The 18,729-nt window shown below is 60.9% G+C and overlaps 1 protein-coding gene across 1 annotated transcript in view; it reads left to right on the plus strand.

Moving 5' to 3' along the window:
• Positions 1 to 5,981: 5,981 nt before the first annotated feature.
• Positions 5,982 to 18,729, plus strand: part of NOL4L (nucleolar protein 4 like) — a 61,697-nt gene continuing 48,949 nt past the window's right edge. Inside the window, exon 1 of the mRNA XM_059827133.1 lies at positions 5,982 to 6,290. Coding sequence (XP_059683116.1) covers positions 5,982 to 6,290 — 309 coding nt within the window. The remainder of the gene's footprint in view (positions 6,291 to 18,729) is intronic.

Raw genomic sequence — 18,729 nt, forward strand, 5'->3', positions numbered from 1 at the left:
TCTTGACAGAAACACGAGAGAGATTCAACCACTCACACCAAAGAGCAGACAAGACATGTAACTGCAACTGTTAACAAACCAAACCAGGTGGAAGACAGGAGAGCCCCAGCCAAAGGAAAGGCTAGCAGGACATAGCTCGCCACATCTAGAGGACCAGGAAGCAGGGACATAGCTCGCCACATCTAGAGGACCAGGAAGCAGAGACATCAAGCCCAGTGAGTCTTGTACTCCAGACCAAGGTCATTCACTGGAAATACTGCAGTTCCCAGCAATTTTCTGCAGAGGACAGTCACTGCTGGAGAGAAGACCGCGGAAGTCCCTCCCTTCCATCAGCCATGCCTCCCATGTGGCTGGAGCAACCGGCTCCCCCCACGCCAAGTACGTGTCCACCCAAAGAAACTGCTGTCTGTGAGCAGGCTCAGGGAGCCTGCGACCAACCGACGACCACGCGCGGTCCCTCACTCCTCCCTGAGCCCCCTCCGCCAGTTCCTTCCCCTTTTCTGGGACAGACTCAGGCCCTTCAGCTGGCGTCTTACTCTGCAAAGTGTCCTTCGTGCCCAGGAGGGGTGTCTATTAATCATTATGGAAAATATAATGCTTATCACTCTGCTCTGCACTGATGGAGCTAACATTCGATGGTCATCATGATCTGGTAGTGATAAAACCCAAATTGGTGCTGTTCATGTGAAAATGTCCAGGTTCAACAGACATGCAGTCTCCTACCTCAGCTTCAAATGGGTGGGCTGAGGTAGGAGAAGACTTCAGGACAAGAGGAAATGGCCTCAAGTTGCACCAGGGGAGGTTCAGGCTGGATATTAGGAAAAATATCTTTACGGAGAGAGCGGTGAAGCACTGGAAGAGGCTGCCCAGGGAGGTGGTGGAGTCACCATCACTGGTGGTGTTCAAGGAACGTGTGGACGTGGCACTGCGGGACATGGGTTAGTGGGCATGGTGGGGTTGGGGTGATGGTTGGACTTGATGATCTTACAGGTCTTTTCCAACCTTAGTGATTCTGTGATTCTGTCCATGCCTATGGTGGTGCGAGAGGACATTCCCTCTCCCCTTGGCCCCTGAGTGGTTGAACTGCAAGGCGGGGAATTCAGCGATGACCTCAGCCAGGAGGTCTGGTCACGGTGCGGAAGGCAGCACCTCCTCAGCAAAAGCAAAGCGTCCTTTTACTCTCTTCCTCACTCAACATCTCCTGCAAAGCAGCTGGACTCCAGCTATGAAGCCTGTTCATAGAGTTCTCCTAGGGAATCCCACCCACCCCTACGGCCACCCCCGTGCCAGCCGGCTCCGGACACCGAGTTTGGCTGGTCACTGCTGCTTCGGGCCGTGCAGGCGAGACACCCACGTGCTGTAGCAGGCTGAGAGCTGAGCCTGACTTCATCCGCAAAGTCTTTGCGAGAAAGTTGCCCACCGGGCCCCAGCTGTGCAGAATGCCCTTCTCTTTTCTGCCATTTCCCTCCCCCCAACTGCTCCTCGCAGCAGACCCCGAGAAGGCTGTGCTTCCAGGGCTGACTGAGGCTTGAAAGGATGTCCATCTTATTTTTACTGGTCAGCAAAAATACTGCAGTGCACTAGCAAGTTCCTGTAGGCGTCCTATATTATGTGGTAGAAAACCCAAACCGGGAAGACCTCCTGCGCTCCACGAGTCCCTCTCCAGCAGCATCATCTTGGGCCCAGTGCAACCTGGATGGCAACACTGGGAATTTTCTGAGAGGTGTCCAGAGATCCAGTGGGGTAGAAAGGGCCAATGTGATTTACAATGGCGTAGTTCAATAATTAATTTCAAGGCTCCAGTGCCGCAGACATCCCCTGTTTTCACCGTACCTGGTCTGGCATGGCTAACGCATGGCTCAGCTCCTGCAGCATTCAATTCCCACCTTGGGGATCTGTCAGACGGGCAGAGTGCGGCCGGCACGGGGCAAGGGGCAGCGAAGAAAACAGCCCTTCAGCCAGTGAAGTGCCCTCACCTTCCCCGCTGCCTCCAGCCCCGGGCACATGACACCGTGGTGGCCTGTGTGCTGGCTGACTCTGCCACCACCGCGCCCTGCACCTCCACACCGGCCTCAGACAACTCCCTGACACATCAAATTCCTCTTCCAGGTTCCCACAGGCTCCTGGCTCCTGCATCTACGTCCTCACGCCGGCCCTACTGCTGCTGACAACGCAGGCAGCCCTCGGTACGCACCACTGCCGTGTCCCCAGCCGGTACGGAGCAGGCGCGTGGCACTGCCAGGAGGGCATGGAGCACATGCGTGGCACTGCCGGGAAGGCACGGAGCACACGTGTGGCACCGCTGGGCGGGCATGGAGCACACTCATGGCACTGACAGACAGACTGGGAGCACACACATGGCATCAATGCACAGACCGGCAGCACACATGTGGCACTGATGGACAGACTGGGAGCACACGCGTGGCACTGCCAGGTGGGCATGGAGCACATACATGGCACTGATGGGCAGGGAGCACACACGTGGGACCAATGGACAGACTGGGAGCACATGTGTGGCATTGATGGACAGACCAGGCGCACACGCATGGCACCAATAGACAGACAGAGCACACATGTGGCACTGATGGACAGATGGGGAGCACACGCGTGGCACTGCCGGGTGGGCATGAAGCACACGTGTGGCACCCGTGGACAGACTGGGACCACGTGCATGGCATTGATGGACAGTCAGGGAACACATGCATGGCACTGATGGACAGACCAGGACCACACGTGTGGCACCGATGGACAGACTGGAACCACACGCATGGCATTGATGGACAGACCAGGCGCACATGCGTGGCACTGATGGCCAGACAGGGACCACACATATGGCACTGATGGACAGGGAGCACACACGTGGGAGAGACGGACAGACCGGGAGCACACGCATGGCACTGCTGGATAGACTGGGAGCACATGTGTGTCACCGATGGCCAGATTGGAACCACATGCGTGGCATTGATGGACAGACTGGGAGCACATGTGTGGCACTGCTGGGTGGGTGTGAAGCACATGTGTGGCACCGATGGCCAGACTTGGACCACGTGTGGCATTGATGGACAGACCAGGAGCACATGTGTGGCACTAATGGACAGGGAGCACATGCACAGCACCCGTGGACAGACCGGGAGCACATGCGTAGCACTGATGGCCAGACTGGGACAACAAGCATGGCATTGATGGACAGACCAGGGGCACACACGTGGCACTACCGGGTGGGCAAGGAGCACATGCGTGGCACTGATGGACAGGGAGCACACGTGCAGCACCCATGGACAGAGCAGGAGCAGGAGCAGACACATGGCACTGCCATGTGGGTGTGAAGCACACGCGTGGCACCGATGGCCAGATTGGGACCACATGTGTGGCATTGATGGACAGACCAGGGGCACACGCGTGGCACCGATGGCCAGATTGGGACCACATGTGTAGCACTGATGGACAGATCAGGAGCACATGTGTCACTGTTGGGTGGGCGTGAAGCACACGCATGGCACCGATGGCCAGACTGGGACCACATGTGTGGCATTGATGGACAGACCAGGGGCACACGCGTGTCACCAATGGCCAGACTGGGACCACGAGTGGCACTAATGGACAGATCAGGAGCACATGCGTGGCACTGTCGGGTGGGCGTGAAGCACACGCATGGCACCGATGGCCAGACTGGGACCACACGTGTGGCATTGATGGACAGATCAGGGGCACACGCGTGTCACCAATGGCCAGACTGGGACCACACGTGTGGCATTGATGGACAGAGCAGGGGCACACGCATGTCACCAATGGCCAGACTGGGACCACACGAGTGGCATTGATGGACAGACCAGGGGCACACGCATGGCACCGATGGCCAGACTGGGACCACACGTGTGGCATTGATGGACAGAGCAGGGGAACACGCGTGTCACCAATGGCCAGACTGGGACCACACGAGTGGCATTGATGGACAGACCAGGGGCACACGCGTGTCACCAATGGCCAGACTGGGACCACGAGTGGCACTAATGGACAGATCAGGAGCACATGCGTGGCACTGTCGGGTGGGCGTGAAGCACACGCATGGCACCTATGGCCAGACTGGGACCACACGTGTGGCATTGATGGACAGAGCAGGGGCACACGCGTGTCACCGATGGCCAGACTGGGACCACACGTGTGGCATTGATGGACAGAGCAGGGGCACACACGTGTCACCGATGGCCGGACTGGGACCACATGAGTGGCACTGATGGACAGATCAGGAGCACATGCGTGGCACTGTCAGGTGGGTGTGAAGCACATGCATGGCACCAATGGCCAGACTGGGACCACATGTGTGGCATTGATGGACAGAGCAGGGGCACACGCGTGTCACCGATGGCCAGACTGGGACCACACGTGTGGCATTGATGGACAGAGCAGGGGCACACGTGTGTCACTGATGGCCAGACTGGGACCACACGTGTGGCATTGATGGACAGAGCAGGGGAACACGCGTGTCACCAATGGCCAGACTGGGACCACACGAGTGGCATTGATGGACAGACCAGGGGCACACGCGTGGCACTGCCGGGTGGCCATGGAGCACACGCGTGGCACCGAGGGACAGGGAGCGCACGCGCGGCACCGTGGACAGAGCGGGAGCACACGCGTGGCACCGCCAGAAACACGGCACACGCGTGCCACCGCCCGGGAGCCACAGAGCCGCAGCTGCCGCCGGGGACGGGCGGCCCTCTCCCGCCCCCCCGGCGGGCCGTGACCGCCCACCACCGGCGACCCCTCGCAGGCGGAGGCGCGGGACCGCGGCCCGAGCCCCCCCCCCCCCCCCGCGCCCTGCGGTGCGGCGCTCGCTCCCGCCGCGGGACGGCTCCCCCGCTCCGGGGCGCGGGGATGATGCTCTCCCGGCTCCCGCCCAGGAACAGGCGCGGCGGGCGGGGGCGGCCGCGGGGGGAGCGGAGCGGAGCGGAGCGAGGCACCGGGGCCGGGGTCCGGCCTTTGTCTTCCCGCTCCGGGGCTGGCAGGACCGCGGCTGCCCCGGCGCCGGGCTCGGGGCGGGGTGCGGCTCCCCCGCTCCGGCGGGACGAGCCCCAACGGCTACGGGCGAACCCCGGCCGAGGGCGCTGCGGGGCGAGCCCGTTCCTCCCGGCTCCGTCCCGCCCGTTCCGGCGGCCCCCGCCGCCACCGCTGCCCCCGCGGCTCCTCCCCGGCTCTGCGGCGGCTCGGCAGGTGCCCGCCTCCGCCCCCGCCGGCCCGTCCCGCCGCACACGTGCACCCGCGCCCCGCCGGCCCTTTGTCTGGGACCGGCACCTGGACCCGCGCCCCCCCGGCACCCCCCCGCCTCGGCCGCCCCCCCGCCGCCCTCTCCCCGCTCCCCGGCCCGTTCGGGCCGGGGAGCGGGGAGAGGGCGGCGGGGGGGCGGCCCAGGCGGGGGAGCGCATCCCACCGGAGCACGAGGGCCGGGGCGGGGGGAGCGGCGGCCCCGGGGCGGGCCGGCCGGGGGAGGCGGGGGGGGGGGGGGGGGCCCGGCGGCGGCGGCGCGGCCGCTCTAACAGGTGGGATCCCGCTGAGAGGAGGAGGCGGCCGGAGGGGGGCGGAGGAGGCAGGGACGGGCGGGCGGGCGGGCGGAGGGAGGGAGGGAGGGGGACGAGCCGGAGCCGCCTGTGATCCTGTGACAGGAGCGGCTGCTGCTGCTGCTGGCGCCGCCGGTGCCTCCCTCCGCCCGGCTCGCCGGGTCGCTGTCCGAGCCCCGGCTCCCCCCCCCCTCCCACCCCCGCCGCGGCCGCCACCCCCCCCCCGCCCCTCCCCGCTCCATCCCGGCCGTCGCCCCCGCAGCTCGTCCCGGGCCGCGCCGCGCCAGCGCCGGCCGGGCTCGCCGCGCCGCCCCGGCTGCCCCTCCGCCCGCTCCGGGACAGGGCGCGGGGCCGGCCGCCGCCGCCGCTGCCTCCTCCTCCTCCTCCTCCGCCGCCGCCGCCGCCGCCGCCGCTGCCGGCCGGGCGATGCCGAAGCCGCCGCTGCTGCTGCGGGGGAGCCGCCCCGGGGACAGCGAGCTGGGGCGGCAGTTCCGGGACTGGTGCCTGCGCACCTACGGGGACTCGGCCAAAACCAAGACGGTGACCCGGAGCAAGTACCAGCGCATCGCCGAGGTGCTGCAGGGGGGATCCGGCTCCGGCGGCGGCTCCGGCGGGGGGGAGAAAGGCAAGTTCCAGTTCTGGGTCCGGTCCAAGGGCTTCCGCCTGGGAAACGGCACCAGGGAGGCGACGAAGATGGGTCAAGTGGTGGTATATGTGCCGGTGAAAACGGGAACGGTTAGTGCGCTCCGTGCCCCGGGGGCTCTGTGTCTGTCTGTCTGCCTGCCTGTCCGTGTCTGTCTGTCCTCCCCGGGGGTGCGGGCGGGGGGGGGGTGGGGGGGGGCGGTTGCCCGGGGTGGGGGCGGGCACCCCCGGGGCCCCGGTCCCCGCCACCGCCACCGCCGCGCCGGCCCTGTCCCGTCAGCACCGGGCGGCCCAGCCCCGCCGCGCCGCCGGCCGCCGGGAGCGCGCATGCCCCATGCGGGGAGCGACGCGGGGCCCGGCCGCTCCCGCAGCCCCCGCCGCTCCCGGGGCACCCGCCGCGCCCCCGCCGCCCCGAGCCGCCCGGGATGCGGATGGGGAGAGGCGCCCGCCCGCAGCCTCGCACCCTCCTCCGCCCCCCCCCCCCCCCGCCCCCAGCCCCGTCCCCGTCCCATCCGGTGCGGCCGCCGGCCCCGGGCGCTGCCGGCGGGAGGGGGGGAACGGGGGGCGGCGGTGCCCCGCGCCCGCCGCCGTGCACCTGCCCCCGCGGGGGGGCCGCGCCGCCGCCCGGTGCGGGCCCCGCCGCCCCCCCGCCCCGTCCGATCACGTTCGCCCGGCATTTCCCATCCGCCCCACGGCCGGGGACAGGTCTGCAGTCAAGGGCAGAGAGCGGCGGGGAGGGGGCGCCGGCACCCCCCGCCGCCGCCGCCGCCGCCGCGCCCTGCCCGCCCGGCCGCCGCGCCGAGCGGAGCGGAGCGGAGCGAGCCCGAGCCCGGCCCGCTGCGGCTCGCCCGGCCCCGGCGTCCCGCGGCGCTGCCCGCCCCGGCGCGGCCGCTGCAGCCGGTGCCCCGGGGGGTGCGGGCGGCGGCAGAGCCCGGATTAGGGCAGCCCCCCCCCGCGCCTGCCCGCGGGCCGCCGTCCCGGGAAACTCCCCCGGCGGAGCCTCATTGTTCGGCGCCCCGCCGGGCCGGCGGCGCGGGGCGCACCGGCCGCCTCCCTCCCCGCCTGCCCGCTGCCCGCCCGCCGCCTGCCGCCCGCCCCGCCGCCGCCCGGGGCTGCCCCGCCGCCCCATTGTTCCCGTCCCGAGCGCGCCCCGCTCCCCGGCGCGGAGGGAAACGCGCAACTTTGGCGGCCCCCGGCCCTGCGCGCCCGGGTGCGCCCGGCGCGGCGGCGCTCCCCGGCCCCCGCTGCGGGGGGGCACGGCCCGGGCCCCGCCGGGGACCGCTGCGGGGCAGCGGGCGCAGAAGGGCTCCGGGAGGGTTTTTTTCCCCCGTCCCTCCCCTCCTCTCCTCTCCCCGCTGCTGCTGCTGCTGCCGCTGCTCTAAAGGGTGCAGTGTTTTCTGTGCACACACAGACTCCGGCATTGATGTGGCTGGAGGATGCTTCCATTGAGGGCAGCCCATCTGTGGCAAATGCTTCTAAACGCACTATTTACCTCCCATCTGGTCTGCCTTATTATTGGGGGGAGGGGGAAGGGTCATTATTTCTCCCTTCCCCTTCGTGGTGCTCAGAGGCGCCTTTCTTTCTCCCCTTGCAGCCCCCCTCCCCCATGCCATGCCCCAAAAAAATGCCTCGCAATTTTTTTTTGAGACCTCTTGGCAGCCCTCCTCTCCCGCTCCCCCCCCCCCCCGAAGAGCCCCTGCCGAGGGCGGCCGAGGAGCGGTACCCCCTTCCGCAGACACCCCGCTTCCCCCGGCTCCTCTCCATCTAGCCGGCGACTCTATCCCAGCCCTTCCAAATGCTGCAGAGTCATGGTACCCCAGAGAGGCCGAGCCAGACTCCCTCGACCCTGCTGCTAGCCAGACGCCCCCTCCCCTTTGTCCGGGAGGGAGTCCCGAGGGTCAGCAGCTCAACGAGGCCGGCACAAGCCCGCATATTCCCGAAGGGCTTCTGCGCAGATGAAGTTTCAGCCAGGAGCGTGTCTAGGCCCCCGCATCTTCCGCGGCAGAGTCCCTGCAGGCTACAGATAGGAGATACGCCCGGGCTCCCCTAAACCGACAAACAAAAAGCAGGCATGCCCTCGGGGGACAGCTGAATTTTCCAAGGGGCGATACCCGCTTCTCTCCCAGCGCCTGCCGGACCTTGGGGCCGGGAGCGCGTCACGGAGTCACTGGCTGTAGGGAAGCCCCGCCGTCGCGCTCCCCCAAATCCTCCGGCGCTGGGGCTGTAGAAGTTGTTGCCTCCTGGCCCCTCTGTCCCGGCCCTCCCCAGCCCCCCCGCGCCCCTCTCTGCCGGGCAGCCCGTGGACCGTTTCAGATGGATGCAGTTGCTGCCTTTTGGGTTTGCCTGAAGTGGCTCTTAAATTTAGAGATAACTTGACGGGGATTTTCTTCAGCTCCTGATAATTCAGTGCTCTCCTCATCCCCGGTGGTTTGGGCTGGGTTTGTGGGTGTATTTCATTTCTCTCATGCACGCAGTCAAATAATTCACGGAGCCAATACGAGCCTTTTGCTCGACAGCAAAGCGTGTATTCTGGTTTAATGCCTGTTCAGCTGCTTTTCCCAAATACTTCTGGAGCGGCGTTTCGGTTGCTTTCTCCTGGCTGTGCTCCTCAGCAACCTGATACGGCTCGTCCTGTCCGCTCGTCCTTCTCTGAGCACGTCTGCCGGAGAAGCACCGCGCTCGGGACTGTCCCACGGCTGAAGAGACGGGCAAAACACGCACGGCCCGGGCGCAGCGCAGGGGGAGGCGGGGGGGTGCGCATCACTGTGCTGTATCTGCAGGTCGCTACAGGAAATCCCAGGTACCGGGAGCGAAAGCTGGAAGAGAGGTGGTAAAGAGCGCGTAGAGGGCAGCAGTGGGGATGAGATCTTTCCTTCCCCTGGCAGGGCTGGGGCCGCTCCTCCTCTGGAAAAAAAAAAAAAAAAAAAAAATCCCAAACGCAAAGACCAATAACCCCTCAGCAGCAACCCGGTAGAGTTGTTCCTTTTGGCTTAGGCATCCTGAGCTGGTTTGCGTATTTTCTGCGCATCTGTAGCGAAAACGTAATTAACATGTGGTTATTATTTTCGCTCCTGAGTAACTTTCCCTTGCCCTCCTCCAGGCCTCTCATCAGAACAGGCCTAATCAGATTTGGGTGGCTTGAGAGCTGGGACTGTGCACTGAGAAGGGGGCATCTGCCTTAGGTGGTGGTCAGAGCAGATGGTGGTCTTCGCAAAGAATGCACTGGGAATAGGAGCAGCAGTGCGGACGGATGTCTGGCACAGAGACTGTTCAGATTTCTTTTTCCCAGATGAACGTCCCAAAGATGCCGGACATTTAGCACATACAATTAAAAAACCCTACGCAGATGAACGCGTGAGGCTTAGCAGCGTAGGACATTGTTGTCTGACAGCCCTATTCACGTACGGGCTGGATGCCGCATCCTTTAGGTCAGGGAGTTGGAAAAAACCGCGTTTAGGCTGCACCGAGGAGGAGGAGGAGGAGGGTATCTTTGTGTGCTGCTGCGGCACAGACAATGGATACAGCCCAAAGTGCCCAGATCGGCCCTTCCTTCACGTGGCTAACGCGCGCTGGGGTGTAAAACGCCTCGTTATCTGCGGACCGGATCGAACCCCGGTACTGGATGCGCAGAGCTCTCCCTTCTCCCCAGATCTGCTAAGAACTGTGGGAGAATTTGTTCGTGACAAGGTGCTAAGGTGCAGTTCATTAAAATCTCGTGTCCCTCTTGTCCTTAGCATTTAGCATCATTTAGACAGTCTCTCTCATACAAATGTAGAGTGAGATGGAGACGCGGCGCAGGGAAACGGGCAGCGCTTTGGTGACGCGGATGGCTTCGGCCGTAGCAGCGGTGTGTGCAGGGGAGGGTTCGCCTCGGACTTCGATTCGGGCGTTAGCTGCGGGAGCGGTTACACACTCTCTAAATCAATGCCGTGCGTGGTGGGAGCCTGTCACAACTCCGGAGCGGTGGCCAGCCTCGCAGGACAGATTCATCCTGGCAGCCCGTGGTGCAGGCGGGAGCGCTGCGGGATGAGGCAGGGGCAGCCTGGCGTCAGGCCGGCCCTTCGGGGACTGTGCGGAGGCTCGGGGATTGGGTACGCTCTGCAGCGCTGCCCACGTGTGATTTTGCTTGCCTGCTCTCTCCCTGTCCCCGGCAGAGCTGACACGAGGTTCTGAGGTTCCCGTCGGCATTACGGAAAGGCTGAGGAGGTTTGTGCGGGTGGGTTGCTGTGGTTGTACAAGTACGGTTCACCTGTGCTGGCTCCGCCGGCGCCAGATGTTCGAAATTATTTCACCGTCGTGCCTGGCGAAACTCACCCGAGGAAAGGTGCTATAGCGGGGGGAGCGCTATAGAGAGAATTGATGAGGCCAAAAAGCAGAACGGGTGGAGGCCTTTCACCGACAGCAGGGAAAGCATCGCACGGGACACCGTGTATCTCACAATACAGCCTAGCCCTAAATACATTTTCGCTCCGGAGACAGGGAGCGTTGTGATGTGAAAGCCGCAGTGGCCGGCCTTGGGACAGCCCAGCACAGCGGCAGAACGCTTGAGCTGAGAAGCCGGGCATGCCGGAAAGATGCTGCTCCAGCAGCTAATAGAGGCTACATTTTTCCCCGGTACAAGTACCCTTCAATGCCCATATTCAGTGCCCCAAAAAGCTGCACGTCTAAAACCTCTAAGAACATTAGTCAACAGAAGGTTTTCACTATGTGAATAACCACTTAGACTTTCTGTGGACTTCAAGTGATACAAAAAAATAAATCAAGACCATTCAGAAGAGCCTTAGACGAGGCAAATGGGCCTGAGGGTATTATCTGAGAAACTGTCTATTACTTCGATAGCACCAGCCTTTCTTAGAGCGTGCAGGGCCTTCACCTGCTGTGAAGCAGCCTACCCCTGAGCACGCGGGGCAGCGCTGGCTCCTCCGAGGAGCTGAACCCATGGCGGGTTTACATTGAAATGTGCGCCTAGGAGACCGGCACGATGCTGGCCCGGGTGCGTGGTCCCATCCAACCCGGTCTGGAGAGAATCTCCTGCATCAGCGTCCCTTCCACGTTCAGCTCCGAGTTTGCGCAACATCAGGAGCAGTTTTTACTTCTGGAGCCGCTCGTGGTGAGAGTCACAGCAGTGATACCCAGTCCTCTGGGCCTCAGAGCTGGCTTAAGCTGACCAGGCAGCAGCAAAAGCCTCCAGTACCTTTGCAAGGTGAATTTAAAGAGCTGTGACGATCTGCAGTTATGCAGACTGGCAGAATGAAGTTCCTCGCCAAGCCGGGAGCAGGAGACCTGGCAGCAGAGCCCGTTTCCAGCTCCTGCCCACTCCCACCCCTCTGGGACAGCCTGCTGAAGCGCTTCTAGTGATAAGGGGGGAAACCAGCATCTAATTCAGTCCTTGCTTTTTTTCTGCCGCACCGTGGTTGTTAGTAGTGCGGTATGGAACACGTGACGCAGCTCCGGTGGGAGATACCACCATCCCCAGACAGCCTCAGCCTCGGGGACTGGCTGCGGTCACCGGTGCAGGGGAGACCTGGAGTTGCATCGGCAAAGGTCCCGCATCCCACTGCCTCTCCCGGTCCCAGTCCCCTGATACGTGTCTGACTGAACAGGTTCTGAAAGAATCACCTGTCTACTATCTACGCTGTACGTCCTACGTGATTCCAGAAACATCGACGGCATCGCTGATCCGAGAGGGAGAGCGTTTTTCGGGTAACTTTCATCTGAAAGCTATCTCCCTCACCCCACAGTTGCTTCCAGATTTGTGGTTCTTGGTGGGTTTTGCTCTGAAGAAGGTAAAAAAGCAAACGAACAAAGCGCAGCTCTGTTGAATGAAGCCAAAATGGAAAGGAAAGAAATCCAGGTCTGATGAGGTGCCGTTGTTCCGACTCTTCAGGTGACGTCCCGCCTTTGCAAAGGAAGAGGGGTCCGAGCACTGCGGGCCCCGAGTAGCGCGGGGCTGAGAGGACTGTCTGGGAGGGCGGTGTGTGGGCTGTTCTCACCTCTCCTCGCGGGCCGTGACTCAGAGGGGCTCGCTCTGACCACGAGCAGGGAGGGGAATTCGGCCGCTGACTAAGGACGGCCGCAGAGCCCCGGAGAGGTGGCTGCACTCCTTTCAGTGAGAACTTTCTCAAGAATCTCTTTGTCCAAACCATTCTCAGCAATGATCTCCGGCTAAAATCATTTCTACAGTTTTGGTTTTGCTGTTACATTAGGCCTGATATGAGCAGTCTATGAACTTACGCTGTGGACAAAACAAATGGGGAAACCACAGAGGCGTGGAGGAGCATCGGCGGGGTGTCCGTTCCCCCAGCCCGCACGGATGCTCTGGCTTCCCAAACCTTGTCTGCATTGCTGTGACAGAGGAACGCGTGTTCATATCTCCTCCTTTAGTGCAAATCAGCAATTACCTTCCCCGATCTTGTATTAGCTGTGCCCACCTCTAAAGAATGGCATCGAGACGGGCCAAAGCCACCACTGAGTTTCGGTGTCTGGTTTAATTAGCTGATTGTAGCGAGGGCAGGTACCTGTTGGCCAAAATCGTAGTCTTTGTTGGAACGCTGCTGACCTCCACTTTTATGGCTGGTGCCAAAGAGTAGCAATTTATTTGAGGAGAAATAGCTGCAGACTGTGTGTGCGTGTATACGGGAGCAGACGGTAAGAGCAGAGGTTTGGTGTAGCCGTTTCTTTCCTGCGTGTCTGAGACGAGGGCAGTGGTCACTGGAAGTTAAGCGGAGGCTGGTTGTGTCTTGCCGGCGCGGGACAGGGCCTTTCACGGAACGGTGGTGGGGAAGCCGAGACGCTGTGTGAATGGTTTCTCTCTGTCCTTGCTCTGCTTCGGCTCGGCAGCCCAGGAGGATGCGTTTCCCTTCCGACACGCAGGCAGAGGCAATGCTAGCGGCTCGATGGACCTGTTCCTCACCAAGGGGGCAGGGGGTTGTGCTGGGGAAGATGGGGTAACTCAGTCTCTGTGGCTCAGAGTTGGGTTTTCCGGTTGCCAGGTATGGCAGCGGGTCTCTGCTATGGCAGTCTCCGGGCTGGAAGTGAATTCAGACTCATTGAGCCACCCCCTCAAAGGAGAATAAAGTTTGGGACTCCTGGCTTGGCTTGCATTTGAAGGAGTGATCTCAAAGCAAACCCTGAGTCATCCACTCATCCACGCTGCCGAGACATCCAAAACCTTCTGGGTTTCGGTGCTGCGAGTACCGTCCGCACTGGTGCCCAGTCACCGACAGGGTGTTCCAGTCTCACAGCACTGGGACAAGCAGCCAGCCCACGGGAGCTCGTCCCCTGGGGACACATTCGGGTTTGTCAATGCCCATCATCAGTTTGGTCGGTCGTGCGGCTCCCGGAGCCCGGACCAGGCGTCTCCGCCGGGCTGGGAGGAGGCCTGCCTGCTCCCGCTCACCTGCCTCGGGCGTTGTGATCCAGCAGAAAGCCCTTGAGCTGGTGACAAAGGTCTGGATGTGGGCTGGAAAGTACAGTCCTGTCTCTTAGCAACTGGTTCCTACCTCTGAGCTCTCGGAGCCGTGTGTGGGACAGAGAGCATCAGTCACGCTCCTGCTGCAGCAGCAACGCGCTGAGGAGGGGATGGGGGATCAGGCCGGCTCCAGCCACCGCCAAGACGCTTAAAGAAGCTCAGGCATTTCTAACACAAGCAGTCATCTGTGAGTCCTAATCAAAGCTTCGGTTTAATTGCTTTCCTCGTGCCCTTCTCTGCACGGCGAAGGGGGCGCGGATTGGCTGGCCGCGGCGGCTGCCTGCCAGCCACCTCGAGAGGCTGCTCCGCGCTGCCCCGGCTCTTTTGGTCACAGGGATGGGGACCAGGGAGGGAGGAGGAAGAGGGAGGACACGGCCCATGTATTTCTAGAAAAATTAGATGTCATAGGGTCCTTCCCTGAACTCCTCTGCACTGCACTTGGGAATCCCCCGTCCTCCTTACGGACATTTGCATTGCTATTTTCTCTCTCGGTGCTCAGTTCTGCTGTTTCACCCTCGTGTTTCCTCCTCCTAACCAAAAGCAACTCCTCTCTGGTGAGCGTTTCTCAGAGGCTCCCTTGCCAAGCACTGTTTCATAAACATTTTCGCGAATCCTCTGCTTTGTCCTCCTAATTAACCATCCAATTGGCCCCCAATGGAGCCTTCACCTCTCCTGTGAAGATCCTGCTTGCACAGATTATAACCTGTCAGCTGCCAATTTATCCCTCATGCAGAGGGCAGGTTATATTAATTGTCTGGCTTCCCTGCCCCGTTTGGTTTGCCCTGCCTTTCTTCTGCTCCCAGTAGCATCCCTGTTTGGAGACACAGACTCACAGAAACCCGAGGGGACCCGCATGGGAGGCTGCTCCGTATGAGCCATGCGTCCAGCCTGCGGTGAGGTGGCAGTTAGACCAGAGCTGATGGGATGTTGCTGGCCTCTGGCAGACCTGGGAGAGGGGTCTCTGTGGGTGGATTGCCGTGACGGAGTGTTAAACAACATGCTTGACTTCTGCTCCCCCCACGTGTAGTCTCAGTCAAGAGCTCAAAAAAATCCACTGAGCCGTCCCAGGTTAATGGGGAATTCTTCCTGGGCGTTATTTGCAAGTCAGAGCTCGGATTTTGGAAGAGTTGGAGTCCACCTTGTGTGGTTATGGTGGAAACATCCGGAATACAGAGGGGATTTACCTGAATGCAGGGAGAGACCTAACAGATTTCCATCAACGTCTCTCCCCCACGCCCCCCCAAATTCCCTGCGTAGGACCCCCCACCCTTGCAGAGCCGCGTGTGCAGCCCAGAATAAATACGAGCGCCTGCTCTCACCGAGGGTAGCTGCCGTGTGTTTTGCTGGGTTCCCGTGTTGGGAAAGGGGATTATGGAGTCCAACATGACCATCGTGGTTCAGCACCGGCCGCATGTAAGGCGCAGTATTGTTGAACCCAGCGTGCACTCACGGGGAGCAGCGGCAAGCGATGTGGTGTTGCTCGGGCATAAAGCAGGAGATTGGCGTTTCCAGGCTCCGGCGCCAGGGACGGGCTGTGCTGAAGCCATCGCGGCACGGCTCAAGTCCTGCAGTGCCCTTACCTGGCGAGGAGGCTGGGTTTTGGGAGGGGAGGGCGTGCAGGCGTTTTACCCCCCGAGAACGGCTGCTGAGCTGTCAGTGTTTTCCTAGAGGCACATCTCGCTGTTCCCGTGGGAGTCTCCGACTATGGCCCACATACTCTGAATTGCCAGGGAACAGGGAGCTGACGCCGGGATGCCATGCATCCAGGGCTCAGCCTCAGCCCGGCCTGACCTTGATTCGCTGTGGCATCATTTGTAACTTACTTTACATAATTTTGCTTGCCACTGATGAGCTGAACTGCTGCTGCTGCTCTGTGCCTCCTCCTACTTAGTTTCGTTTTGACATCACCGTGTCCTCGCTGTAGGTACGATGATGTCACCTGGCTGCCCTAACACTGCTGGGTCTATTCCCAGGAAGAGAGGGGTCACCTTGCTGTGACAGGTAACCTCATCACTTGTTACAATGCCTTGTCCCCCTCCAACTTGAAAGATTTTGCTTTGGTAGTGATCTTTATTAGATTAGTGCCTCGGCTCTGGGGAGATCGCTCGCAGTGATAAGTTACTTCAAGGAAGAGCCAGCTCTAAACATGTTCTGTGTTTGTGTTACAGCTATATATTTTCAATATTTTTTAGATTTCTAGATTTAGGTTTCTTTCAGGATGCTATGGAATATAAATGCTCTTCTAATTGTAAGTGCAGTTTGCCATTTTCCCCCCTTTTTCCCACGCCAGTAGCATGCCCCCCCATCACGTAAAACAAGATCCAAATAACATTAAGAAACTGCTACCCATCTTTGCAGATTTATTAAAAAAAAAACCCCAAACTCACATTTTAACTCCGCCTCTTTCAAAATAGTAAGAAATACTGCAATATCATAACAATCCCCAAATAATAATGGCCATATACCTTCCCTGTTAGCAGACCACGGCGTGACGCTTCTCCCGCACAGGTCACGGCATGCGGCAGAGCCGAGCAGTGCAATGGTCCCCAGCTGACGGGTGGGAAGACCGCGGCCCCGGGGGAGCGATTCCCCGGGCAGGTCAGTCGGGTGCTCTGCTCACGAGATCGCAGCAGCGTTTCTCGCCAAACCCCAGAGAAACGGGGCTCTGAGGGCAGCTTAGGCAGCTCCACGGCGCCCAGTATTGCGTTACCCTTGAAAGAGCCCGCTCGCCTGCCCTGCGACCCTGCCCGCAGGCAGGGCAGCGCCGGCTCCCCGCTCGTTCCTGGCAGGCGTGCACGGGGTCACGTTTATTGGGGAGCGCTGCGCTTACCTCTGCGTGCCAGATCCAGCTGCTCCTTCGGCTTCCCCCGCCGGCGCGCAGCCCGGTGCTGGCAGGGAGGCAGCTCTGCTCGCCTGCGTGGTGCAAAATGTCCTCTGCCTCCCGCGCAGAGCAGGCATCCGAGCAAGCCGCTGAGCAGGCATCCGAGCAAGCCTCTCTGCCTGCTGGGCTTCTCCTCCCGCCTCCGGGCAGGCCCGGGATGGAGGGCAGCCCCGATCCCCAGGGGAGCAGCCATCCACCAGACCTCGCGCCCACCCACCTCCCCTCGGCACCGGCCGGCAAGGCGCCCCGCAGCCCACCTGGGCCCTCTCCGCAGCTGGAGGCAGGGCTGCCATTTCCAGGCTCGCCCCTCCCAGGCCGCCGTGTTTTCATTCCCAGGCCGGGGAGCCGGCAGAGGAATAAGCCGAGGTCAGAGCAAAGGCCTGGACCCATCTCGACGGCTCAGCTGCGGCTGCTGAAAGAGCAGCTCGCTGGTAAGAGGCGCCTGTCCCCCACTGAAAGACACACACCTCAGCTTTGTTTGCCGTCTAAAAATAATGCACCCGGCTCCCCCTCACAAGGAAGTATTGGCTTTGCAAAAAAAAAAAAAGTATTGTGTACAGTTCTGGGTAGAGAAACAATGCAAATGCACCCAGCGCGGGCCGGCGGCCGGGGCCTCGGGCACGCTGGTCTGCCGGCTCCTGGCCTGAGTCAACGCCTAGCTTTGGGAAAATGACTTCTTCTTTGTGCTTTGGTTTCCCCTGGAGAAATGAACTCTCCTGGGCTGGAGTGACGCTCAGCTGATCAGCAGAGCTGGGGCTGTTTTTACGGCAGTAAGTAGGACGGTAGCTATAAGTGCAGGATGGGGCTTCGTGTTTGCTTGGTGGTTCGTGCAAAATGACATATAAATGCTCGGCACAGAGAAACATCATCAACATTTCAGCAACCGCTTTTCCCCCATTTTCAACCAGAATTGATCAGAAAAATTTCCCAGCAAAACATTTCCAGGAGAAGAAAGAGCAAAGTCTGCAAGTGAGAGCATTTCCCATATTCTTCTGATGGGTTCTTTTTATTATGAGCAATACAGCTGATATTGTTCTCAGCCGAGCATTTCCCCAGTGCCTATTTCTAAGGCATGCACCGTGCCCGTGGCATGAGGGACAAGAGGAAGAGGGAAGTTCGAGGAATCTAGCTCTTCTTTCTCCTCGCAGCATTAGCAGAGGGAGCCTGCTGTGGTTTAACATATCCCCCGCAAAAGCTGCTTTCATCCTACACCTAAATACCATGAGGAGTGAACTTCCTAAAGCCCTGGAGAAGTCTAAATATAGAAGCCAATCAAGGGCTGACTTCCCAGAGATGAGAAGTACCAAGAACAGTTTCTTGATCAAAAGTTGTAAGAGTCCATATTGAAATAAAACGTCTGTTTCGGTACCGAAGCCTGTGCAGAAGGAGTAATAGCAGAGGTGGGCTGTACTCCGCGCGCTCGCCGCTCCGTCTGCCGGCGGTACCCGCGGCGCCGGGCGCGGGAGGCAGCCGGGGAGGCAGTGGGCTGCCCAGGGAGATGGACGCGAGGTATCATCCCTGACGGGGACGTCTCTGACGGCACGGCAGGATTGCACCCCTTGCTGTACGTCGCAGTCTCTGTCCTCTGTAGGTGCCACCTGCTTTTTTCCTGTGCACGTCCCCTCCCCGTTACAGCTGATAATTTTTTTCTGAAGAACAGAAATTTCCTTAGAAGAAAACACAACTTGTAGGAAATTAGAAAGGCGCCTTAAAGAGAAAAGAGCAGGAGAGTGCTCAGATAAACACAAACCCAAGTTTGCTAATCTCAAAACAAGCATGTGACGGCACCTTTGCGCATGCAGCAGAGGGAACCACCGCGGGCTTACAGTAAGGGCGAGGGATGGCTGATTGCTGCAGGGATAGCGCTGCCAGCCGTGGGCTGGGGAACCCGCGGTCGCGCCGTGGGGCTGTTTGCTGCAGCGCGGGACTGGGGAACCCCAATCCTGACCCCGCTGGGGGACGGCGGCTGTGCCCCGCTGCCGGCGGGCAGCAGGAACGCAGGCAGAGCGAACGAGGCTGCCTCTCTCCTGCGTGCGAGCGGGGTGACCTTGAGGGGCAGCTTGATACAGCTGGCCCCAGACCTCCCGTTCGGGTGTCCTGGGGACGAGGGTGACAGCGGCCTTTCCAGAGAGCAGCGGGAAATTAGAGTTTAACGTGCTGGGAGACGCTGTGCTGGGGGA

Source organism: Gavia stellata, chromosome 20 (genome assembly GCF_030936135.1).
Source record: "Gavia stellata isolate bGavSte3 chromosome 20, bGavSte3.hap2, whole genome shotgun sequence".
NCBI classification, from domain to species: Eukaryota; Metazoa; Chordata; class Aves; order Gaviiformes; family Gaviidae; genus Gavia; species Gavia stellata.